The sequence below is a fragment of the Micropterus dolomieu genome, linkage group LG13, assembly GCF_021292245.1.
Source record: "Micropterus dolomieu isolate WLL.071019.BEF.003 ecotype Adirondacks linkage group LG13, ASM2129224v1, whole genome shotgun sequence".
NCBI classification, from domain to species: Eukaryota; Metazoa; Chordata; class Actinopteri; order Centrarchiformes; family Centrarchidae; genus Micropterus; species Micropterus dolomieu.
In genome coordinates, this window is record NC_060162.1 from 15,729,150 (window position 1) to 15,739,158 (window position 10,009).

The following is a 10,009-nucleotide window of genomic DNA, read 5'->3' on the forward strand; positions in this document are numbered from 1 at the left end:
CTTTGGTTAGCCGAAGGGCATCACCAAATACTCAAAATGTCCCAAGGGAGTGTTGAATGCTTCAGTCTCATCTGCACACAATGTGAAAGGTGGACTGGTATGGAAGAACATGAAGAGCAGAGCCACAGACAGATATAGAGATAACAGGTGGCGCACAGCTCAGCAGATTTAGTTTGTTCAAATGAGGACATGGGATCAGATGTTATTTAATTCTTGTGGATTTGAAACTTTCACTGGAATTGCACAACACAATCAACCGGGGTTTGTCAAGGTTGCCCCTCTTCTTGTTCTTTTATAGACTGTTGGAGAGTTTACTAGCAGAAAATGCTGATACATTGAGAAAGCACGTGTGCCAGACACCCTGGCCAGATTTGAACCCAAGATCTTGTAAATGAACCGTATGAGCCTTTTCACTGCTGAGTAACCTTTCTCCTTGACTTTACTCTTCATAATATAGTATAGTAACTGAGTTGAGACTAAGCCAGCTGTAAGCCTGAATGAGAGTGGTATTCACCCTTCACTATAGTCTGTACCTGTTCTGAGCTGTGTGTATGTAGCTAGGTGGCACTGTGTCCCCATATATAATAATACTTTGTTTTACATTGATAACCCTGATAATTTGTCTCTGGCTCCTCTGACATCACCTTGTGGTTCCTTGAGTGTACTGCAGATAAACCTCAGGTAGGAGCTATTGATGTTGTGTTTGAGTGACAATCCAGTAAAATGATAAAATTTCCCAAAGAATATTTTTTACAATATGTTTCCAGCCTCTAGGTCATCTACAGACAAGACAAATGATTGGTTTCTGTTGTACAGATAAAGCAGCCTGTATACATGGATCCTTTTTTCTCTGTTGAATCTGGTTGTATCATATTTAAATGTTTGAATGTGAATATCTCACTGTAGTTGCTAAATGTGTAAAAGTGCCTTTTCTTAATTTCTGCTCTGCCCTTATCACCCGCCCCCAGATATCTGACTCCTTACTACTGACCCTGCCAGCAAAACCCTCTTCAAAAATCAATACTAAAGAGTTTGATGTGTTGTTTCTCTTTTTAAACCCTTCATGTAAACTACACTGTTACTTGTGCTCATGGGCTGTGCTTTTGCCTATTTACTTCATAAAGCAGATTTATGTGATTCCATGTTAAGGTCCAGACATACTTTAGCCTATATGTTACTGCAGTTCTTTAAAAATGATCATTTCTATATGGAGTTTCTAGCTAGAACTACTGAAAATGTTGCGGATGAAAATAAAAATGGTCATACAAAGGCAAATGTAGGTCTCCATATAAAGAGGCTGGAAATAGCAACACATGCTATGGCAGAGTATAAATTCAGTGACACAAAACCATGAGTGTAGTTTCTATTCCAGCTTTCATTCTACTTTGTTGTAAAGACCACTGCTAATTAACAGCTGCAACATCTTTGGAATTTAGACCTGTGAACACAGCCTGCCTACAAAATACAGAGTGCGAAGAAAGTATAGATAGGCCAGACTATGACAAATTAATATACAAGAGATGAAACTGAATAAAATTTACCTGATCCCTTAATGTAAAGAGGGAAGTCTAACTCTGATCAAGTGATGTTTCACAGCCCATAATATCCAAACGTTATAACATTTATTCAGATAATTCTCCTGAGATCATCTGTGGGAAAGATTACAAGAAGGAACTTCAAAGATAATATACAAAATAAAGGTTATTTAGTACAAACATCTGAAGAAAAAACTTAGTTAGAAATATTAAGTATACTTAATAATTGTGAAACATGCTCTTCCTTTGTAGCAATCATTCAACTTTCTGATCTAACAGTCAAGCTTTCATATCTTTTCAACATTCCTTCTCCTTCTGAAGTTCAAATAATCAATTCACATTTCTTTATTCACTTTACTATGTACCATGCCAAATCCCAAAATGCAGTAATATATCAAATCAGTATCATCAAATAGTATATGAAAGAAATCCGAAGTGTCAAGCAGTTAGAGAAATATTTTGATATTTTGACAATGAAAGATCTGGGTCATCCAGGCAGAGAGGTTGACTCATATTCTTAGTCCCACCTTGAACACAGAAATTTGGAGATATTATGAAATTGTCTGTGAAGGTTGTCATGATATTGTATATTATATATTTAATATCACTGATTTAAGTTCCCAAAACGTTTTCCACTCACCCCAACATTTTAAAGCGTGTTGTAGTTGAGAGGTTTCCAGGCAAATCTCTGACAGTAAAACACAGTCTGCATAGAGATAAGTCAAATGTGATCACTACCGAGCATCCATAAGCTCAAAAAGTTTATAACCTAATAGCTGTTTACTTACTCCACATTTGAGAGCGGTCTTGAAGTCTCTGCACCTGTACGTTGTCAAAGTGCATGGATCTGAGAGTGAAAAAACAGAAGCATTTGAATTGATGACTTGATAATCGATTAATTGTCCTTTTTTCACGTAAATATTTGGTTTGAACTTGAGGATTCAATATTTGAAGACAAAAGCCTGCACACAACTATCCTTCAAGGAGAGGCAGACTGACCTACAAGAGGAGCCTCTTGTCCTTCACACAGGTGGATGAGAGCGCAGATGGCCTGAGGGGTGGCGTAGCCTAGGATTGCCTCTAGCACAGTCTTTCCAAACTTGCCAATGACAGCCTCACACTGATCCCGGTATGAGGAGGGCAAAATGTGACAGATCTCCTCCAGCAGCTTGATCACAGCGTCCTGCAGAAGAAACCGAGAGAAAGGTAAGCGTGCATGATGTCACCAGCAGTGCTGTCTGGAGGAATTTTGGCGTCTACTTGCATGAATATATGTGTGGGGGGGGACAAAGAGATATTGTGTTTATTTGCACATGTATTCCTTGTGAGTATGACACACCTCTGTCCTTTCTTTAGGTAGCAGGCCCTCCAAAGTCTTTAAAAGAAAAATGCAGAAGGAGCATTGTGTTGAAGGCTGCACCTTATAGACAGACACAAACAGCAGAGAGAGTAAAGCACAAACTGGGGCCTTTTCTCAAAATATATTATTATTACTCGAAGCTGTACTTTACTGACATTTTCATTTGTCACAGCGACCTGAAGGGCCTCCTTGACAAAATAGTGGAGCATCTTCTCCTGCTTGTCACAGGAGCCACACAGCCCAATGATTTTGCAGACCTCTGCTGGTTTCTACAAAGAGACAGGGCGATTTGTGTTGAGAATAAACAGCTCAATAGCATCAGAAACACAAAGACAGACTACAGAACACACCATTATTATTTTACTCCTGATATATCTCTGATGATGATTCCAGCAGGCAACTTACTACAATACTAGTAATGAAGTTGATGGCCAGTGGAAGCATCTTCTCCACCTCGTCTTTGCAGAATTTGCCAGCTGGCCCAGGCAGGTGGGCACACAGATTGTCAATGCCATCCATGATTTTTTTCTGAAATAAAACATTGTATTGGGTGTTTAGTCCTCAGGACAAGTGAGCTATTATGGATGAGTTAGTGTAATGACTACTATATGAATCTAAACACCAGTGAGTGAGAGCATGATCATTGATTCTGAGAGACATGCAAAGTTACTCCCTCACAAGATTGAGTGAGTAGTGCTATTATTTAGATCATGCACCATTGTTTAAAAGGGCAGCCGAGACAATATTTCATTCCAAGATCGGATGTATATGTTTTATAGGTCATTCACTGAGTTAGTGTGCTATCTTTTTCTTAGTTTAGAGCTTTAAATGGATATATTCACATTTTAAGGAGATGCAGATGCTGCAGAACATTACAACAGGAAATAAGAGAGTGGTCAAACAATGTCAATTTGATATAATTTGAACAAAAGTGCAATGCAAAAGCAGTAAAATTATGGACAGTCACCCTTTAAAGGAAGAGTTTTAGCTTTTGTCTTTGAGGCAAAAATCATATATATATGATTGAACATAGGGAACAGTGGGGATGGTTGTACCACGGGTCAGTAACATGTCCAGTTTCTCCAATCAGGAACAAGTTATGAATCACCTGATTCACTCTGCATATGCTTGTCCTTATTCCACATGGGGAAGAATAGCACACTGTGGCAGGCACAGACAGTTTTAGAAGTAAAAAACAATTTTGAAGTTAAATTTTTGAGGTTTAACAGAATTTTTAAAATTGGAATTCATTTTTATTTGTTTTATTTAATTTCATGTCACTTTTCATGACTGGCGATGTCACCAGTCCCTGTAACCTCAGCTTTCAGCCTTCAGCCAATCACATGCCGCCTAACAGGCACATTAACAGGTAGTTAATTAGCTAAACTTAGCTCATAAAAAACAAATGTGAGAAAACTATCTCTTTAGTCTGCATAGTCTTTCACTGAGGAATATCTTCAGGGTTACAAAACTGCAAAAGTAATTGAATTTTAAAGCTGGCCTTTGTTGAGCTATGTGGCTGTTGAGCGGGCCAAGATCGGCTGCAGGCTCGTGATTGGCATAGAGTGATGGGGCTGTAAAGGGAGACATTGTAAAACAGACCTTTGCCAAAGGTCATTTTGGAATATTAGTTTCTGTAATTACAAAGAAATGCACTACAATTTTGCTGCGATGAAAATAAAAAAAGTACTTCATTATAATGAGTAGAATTTTGATAATTTATAAAACTATCCTTCCTTTGTATTTGTTCATATGATTAGCTATTTTATTATGTCTTGTTTATGTCTTGTTTATGCCTTCATGTGTTTAAAGAGGTGGTATTATGCTTTTTGGCTTTTTCCCTCTCCTTTATTGAGTTATATATCTTTTTTGTGCATGTAACATGTTTGCAAAGTGAAAAAGCCCAAAGTCCAGCCCAAAGGGAGTTCCCATCTCCCACAGAAAGCTCTGCTCTGAACCGCTTGAAAACAGCTCGTTTGTAGTCCAGCCCTTCACTTCCTTTACTTGTGACGTCACAATGAAAACCTTCATAAAGCTTGCCAAGCGGCTAGGGGGTCAGGAACGCCCTCAAACCAAGCTAGTCTGAGCGGAGGCCCTTTGGCTCGACTTGCCTTTGTTTGGTTTTCCATTGTAGAAATGTTGTACCTGTACCTGCTTCCAGGTACTTTTTTTCATATCACCTCACCTCCGTCGAGGTTCCAAGCGAGCTGAGGGATACTAAAATGTAATGTGAAAACATGACAGACTCCTGATTGGTCAGAGAGAATATTCACTATTCACTGCATCATCATTGCGTGCGCCTGACAGAGGCCAGTTTTTGTATGTAATTTCATTACTAAATCCACTTCTGAGAAGTTTTGAGGTGAGAAATCCGCTGTGTAGATTTAGAATATTGACAATTTTACGAGAAGTGATGGCGGAACAAAAATGTGCTTGAATATTGTCGGAGTTGAGGAGCTCCGCAAGTGGCTGGGGTGGAAGCCTGTGCCAACCCGCACGAGGAGCGTGTGAGGCCGGCCAGCCGCCCGCTCACAGAGCCCTCTGCTCCCGCCGTCACACAGACCGCTGCAGCAACAACGGCAGAGGAAAACACAGCTGGAAGGTTTTCATACCGCTTATCTGTCTTTACATTTTGAGGAATGTTGAAACGTTTTAACTTAAAAAGAGAAAGCTGTGTGGATCGCTGGTGTGTGTTGCATTGAACATAACGTCGCGGCAGTTGTGTGTGCCGTCGCTATGACGACAAGCTACGTACTATCTCTGGGTACTATCTGCAATGGTTAATGTATAAATCAGCCAATTTAAGCGTTCTCTCTTTGGTCTCAGATGGGGTGCTGCACAGACCGGATTACAATCAGAGGAAGAAGGATGTTTGAGGTCAGCTAAGAATCAGAAATTGTATGTGAAATTTCATTTAAACTTTTGTTAGACATAGAAAATAGGAAGTGGCTATACACCCGTTACAAAAATGGACCCCACCTTTAGTTTCTGTGTGTGGGTGTGTATGTGTATTTCATTGTATACACAAATGATTTGCATCTCTGAATGTGCTTCAACTGATAAGAGAACAGGTGGAATAAACTCTAGGAATTTGAAGCATTTCTATATTTGATAAACTATTCAACTACTGATCTCAGCAAACACTTCAGCTATTTTAATCTTGATTTATGAATTTGGACATTCATAGTATCAATAATAATCAGTAAGCAAATATTGATCCAGTGGAATGTGCTGTTTAGTCGCCTACTTGTACTCACCTGGAGGTCTGCATTGGAAAACAGGTCAGCAAGTAGTTGAAAAATTTGTGTGCAGTCCTGGCAGACGTCCCCATTCTGAATATAAGGTCAAACAATGAAAATAAATAAACACCGTAAACAGATTGAATAACTTACACTTACCAGTGCCTCATTCTAAGTTATTGTGTACATGAGATTTATAATGTATAATTAGAGTTCATCTAAAGTGTATTTCATGAGGAAGAAACTTATTTGTGGCTGGATTAGTTCCACTATAGATTCAAAACTGAAACATTAGAAATGAAGGTACTTCCTGATTTTGAAGAAATGCAAATCTTAGTTCCCTCTGTAACAAGTCAACATTATTTCCTTGCATTTGTCACATTGTTTCAATTTAATTGTGTGGAGTTAATGATTGCATGCTTTCTCTTAAAGAATGGAACAATTGTGTATCATACTGTAGCGTCCTCATTACTCCTAAGAAAGAATGATGCATTAAACATACAATTTTAGCACACAAGATACAAAATGTTTTCCTAAAGTAAATCTAGGAAGTTATTGAAAATCACCAAATTTCTATATAATTACATGTATAGTGTTTCTTGAATTGAGATCTGAGTCGTGTTTCAAGAAGTTCTTAATCAGAACAACACGTAACACACACATCATATTGTAAACCAGCACATCATAATCACCATCATATGTGTTTGTGTTTATTTATTTATCTTTTGAGTGAAAATATATATGTTATTGCAAGAAATCCAAAATCAAACTTACTGCTCTCAGGGAATCTGGAACATTTTGCAATCCATCGATATTCAAACCCGAAGTCAGAGCTGCAGGGGGAAAATTCATCATTATTGATCCTCTTCCTTGTAATGTAACTCAGCACTTGACTTTTCTACTATTCACGTCTTAAATCATCATTATTCATATCATAAATTATTACAATTAATTATAGGCTTACCACAGCCTTCAAGACAAATGAAGAGAAGCAAAGCGGTCTTAAGCAAGGCCATCCTCCGTTATTTTCAGGCTACTTCAGAATCTAATGTCTTCCCTCCTGAGGTCTGTACAGGGAACTGTGAGTGCGCGCTTATATTTGACAACCCCCACCAACCAGATTTTGAGGGGGGTGAAAGCAACCGTGATAAGATTTGTCTTCAATATAGCGGAACCGTTTCTTTCTCTGCCTTTCAGTAAGCTAATATTAGTCAAGTTTCATATTCAGTTCCTCACATTGAGGTGCTAAAACTTTGACATTTATAAAGACTCAAATGTGTTGACAGATGTACTGTAGATATTTAAAATGTGCTGTAGCTGCTTTGTGTCACATCATCCCATCCTGTAGTTTGGTTCATTCTAGCTGTGAATACTGACGTTTGACAATGGCAGCTTTGTTTTTATCAGCTGCTCCACTATAAACATTAACTGAAGTATATCTCAGGACAGTCAGAGTCGGTCTGATGGTGAAAACGGCCTTGTTACCTTGGCCCTGTCATGGTGAAAAACAGCAGCACAACTCCACATCATCTCTCCTAGTACTTCTTAAAACTATAACCTACTACATGTATACTACTGTGTGCTCACATCGGCCCTTCGCAACACCATATACTTATTTCTAATCTCAGTTTTTGGTCAGAGAAATTGTACTTTATCAGCAAATAGTATAAATCAAATATGTAAGGCAGTCAGTACCTTGGATGTCTTTTACACCTAATGTTTATGCTTTCATAACGGTTTACCTCTGGTAGGTCATTCTCTGACAGTTTACTTTCATACATTTAAAGTCCCTAAAATGTTTAGTGGTGGAGATTTTCTTGTTTTGTTTCAAGCCATGTTTTTGGAAATGCACATTTTACTGGTGACTCCTGGTGGTAGCTTCATATAAGACACTGTGGCAGAGAACAATGCATGCAGCTACCTCCCTGTCCCATAGATCTGACCTGGGGACAGTAAGATGAAGGGGCTGAAAGGAACACTGAGTGCACCAGTTTTTTTGTATTGTAATGTTTTTACAAAGCAAAAGCATTTGCCATTATTAAGTTGAAAGATGCTATAAACACATAAATATGAATATTAGGGCCTAAGGGGGAAAAAATTATGATGAATGTTTTTGGGGTTTTTTGCATTTCGAGATTATTATGAAATGTTGAGCATAAAGTAAACATGATGAGAATAAAGCTGAAGTACCATTTGAAGAATAGAGTCGAGATTAAAGTATTATGAGTACACTTCTGCCTTCTGCTCTGCCATCATACAGCTCAGATAGATTCCTATAGCCTACTTTCAGTTTTTCTTTCAACCCAGACGCCTAGCTCTGCCTGCCTGTGAGGTCTTCACTCCACCTGTTTTTTCTTTTTCTGTTTTGTTCCATGCAGATTTACTTTCATTATGAGCATGGCATCCACAACCAAACTGGTTTGCCTGTTATGTCTTAGACCTATAATGAAATACTTTAGTGTTAATAATTTAGTGTTCCTGATCAATAATTCATACTAACGAAGTTTGGTTTGTTGTTGAGCCTTTCTTAAACCCTTCATATAAACACAGTTGAGAAATCACTGACTGCTCAACAATGTTCTGTGCTTGATGTGTATGTTCACATTTACTACAGTATACAGCGTGTTGTTTCATCCGAATAAAGCAGATTAAAGCAATCTCATATAATTTACCAGATTTAATAAGATTATTTAATGTCATTAATGTCATGTTAGTAACAATTAATGTGATTATTTTCTAAAGAGAGGCTCAATGAGAACACATGACTTGAAGGCAGAAGTTAGTGTCAGTAGAAAGAGGATGTAAAAATGATCACATCCTCAGAATCCTCATGAGAGTTTCCTATTCTGGCTTTCACTACCTTTGATGTGTGGTGTGTAGTAATTATTCTGGTCTATGTGGAGAAAAATAATTGTGAACAGTCACAAGTTTAAAGGAAAGATTAGGTTGATAAAATGTTGTCGACGACACAGCTCACTTATTTAATTTTTACTGCAAATACTGAGCGCAACATTTCGGGGACTTGAATTATTACTTCTACAGCTGTTTGAAACAAGGTTCAACTGTTGAGTACACAAAAGACAGGAAATATGGGTTCAGGCTGTCTTTAGACTGAACCGGACACCAGATTCAATTCAATTAAATTTTCAATTCAGTTTCATTTATATAGCGCCAAATCACAACAACAGTTATCTCACAGCGCTTTTCATAAAAGAACAGGTCTAGATCGTACTGTGATGTTATTTACAGAAGCCCAACAATTTCCACCAAGAGCAAGCACTAGGCGACAGAGTCAAGGAAAAACTTCCTTTTAAGAGGCAGAAACCTCGAGCAGAACCATGGCTCAGGGTGGGCGGCCATCTGCCTCGACCGGTTGTAGGTGAAGGAGAGAGAGAGGGCAAGAGAGGAACAGAGAGAAAGAGAGAGAGGGTTGGACAGAAAAGGTGATGTTGCTGTAGACTAAATGAAAAATGTTACAGATATAGACAGTAGTGTTAATGATAATAATCGTAATGTTAATGATTATAATAACAATAATAACAATAGGACTAGTAACAATAGTTGTTGCAGCAGAGGGTGTCGAGCAGGAACACGGGGGCAGCAGGTGACTCGCAACCACAGATCCAGACTCCACAGCTCCAGAGCCAGAAACACCTGCAGGAAGTGATAGGAGGAGAGAGGAGAGGGACGAGAAAGCACAAGACTACGGGAAAGGGGAGAAGTCGAGTTAGTAACATGCATTAATGGGATGAGGTTGCATACAGAGGGAGAGAAAGTAGAGGAGAGAGGAGCTCAGTGCATCATGGGAAGTCCCCCGGCAGTCTAGGCCTATAGTAGCATAACTAAGGGATGGTTCAGGACTCACCTGAGCCAGC

The 10,009-nt window shown here is 38.7% G+C and overlaps 1 protein-coding gene across 3 annotated transcripts; it reads right to left on the minus strand.

Moving 5' to 3' along the window:
- Positions 1 to 1,600: 1,600 nt before the first annotated feature.
- Positions 1,601 to 7,226, minus strand: LOC123981823 (prosaposin). Of its 3 annotated transcripts, none has more exons than XM_046067022.1 (10): positions 7,099 to 7,226; positions 6,909 to 6,967; positions 6,153 to 6,227; positions 3,301 to 3,423; positions 3,051 to 3,164; positions 2,875 to 2,910; positions 2,535 to 2,718; positions 2,324 to 2,382; positions 2,176 to 2,241; positions 1,601 to 2,062 (listed from the first exon to the last, which is right to left on the minus strand). In XM_046067022.1, the coding sequence occupies exons 1-9, from the start codon at positions 7,148 to 7,150 to the stop codon at positions 2,185 to 2,187; spliced, it is 759 nt and encodes a 252-aa protein (XP_045922978.1). In that variant the 5' UTR covers positions 7,151 to 7,226; the 3' UTR covers positions 1,601 to 2,062; positions 2,176 to 2,184. The 3 variants fall into 3 exon arrangements, with proteins under 3 accessions (XP_045922978.1, XP_045922977.1, XP_045922976.1); XM_046067021.1 differs by having other exon boundaries at positions 2,875 to 2,949; XM_046067020.1 differs by having other exon boundaries at positions 2,875 to 2,955.
- Positions 7,227 to 10,009: the final 2,783 nt, after the last annotated feature.

Coding starts and splice junctions, on each gene's coding strand:
- LOC123981823 (XM_046067020.1), bottom strand. CDS start 7,150: ATGGCCTTGCTTAAGACCGCTTTGCTTCTCTTCATTTGTCTTGAAGGC. Junction 3,424..6,152: donor TTTCCAATGCAGACCTCCAG/GTGAGTACAAGT, acceptor GTTTTATTTCAG/AAAAAAATCATGGATGGCAT. Junction 2,383..2,534: donor ACAAGAGGCTCCTCTTGTAG/GTCAGTCTGCCT, acceptor TTTCACTCTCAG/ATCCATGCACTTTGACAACG.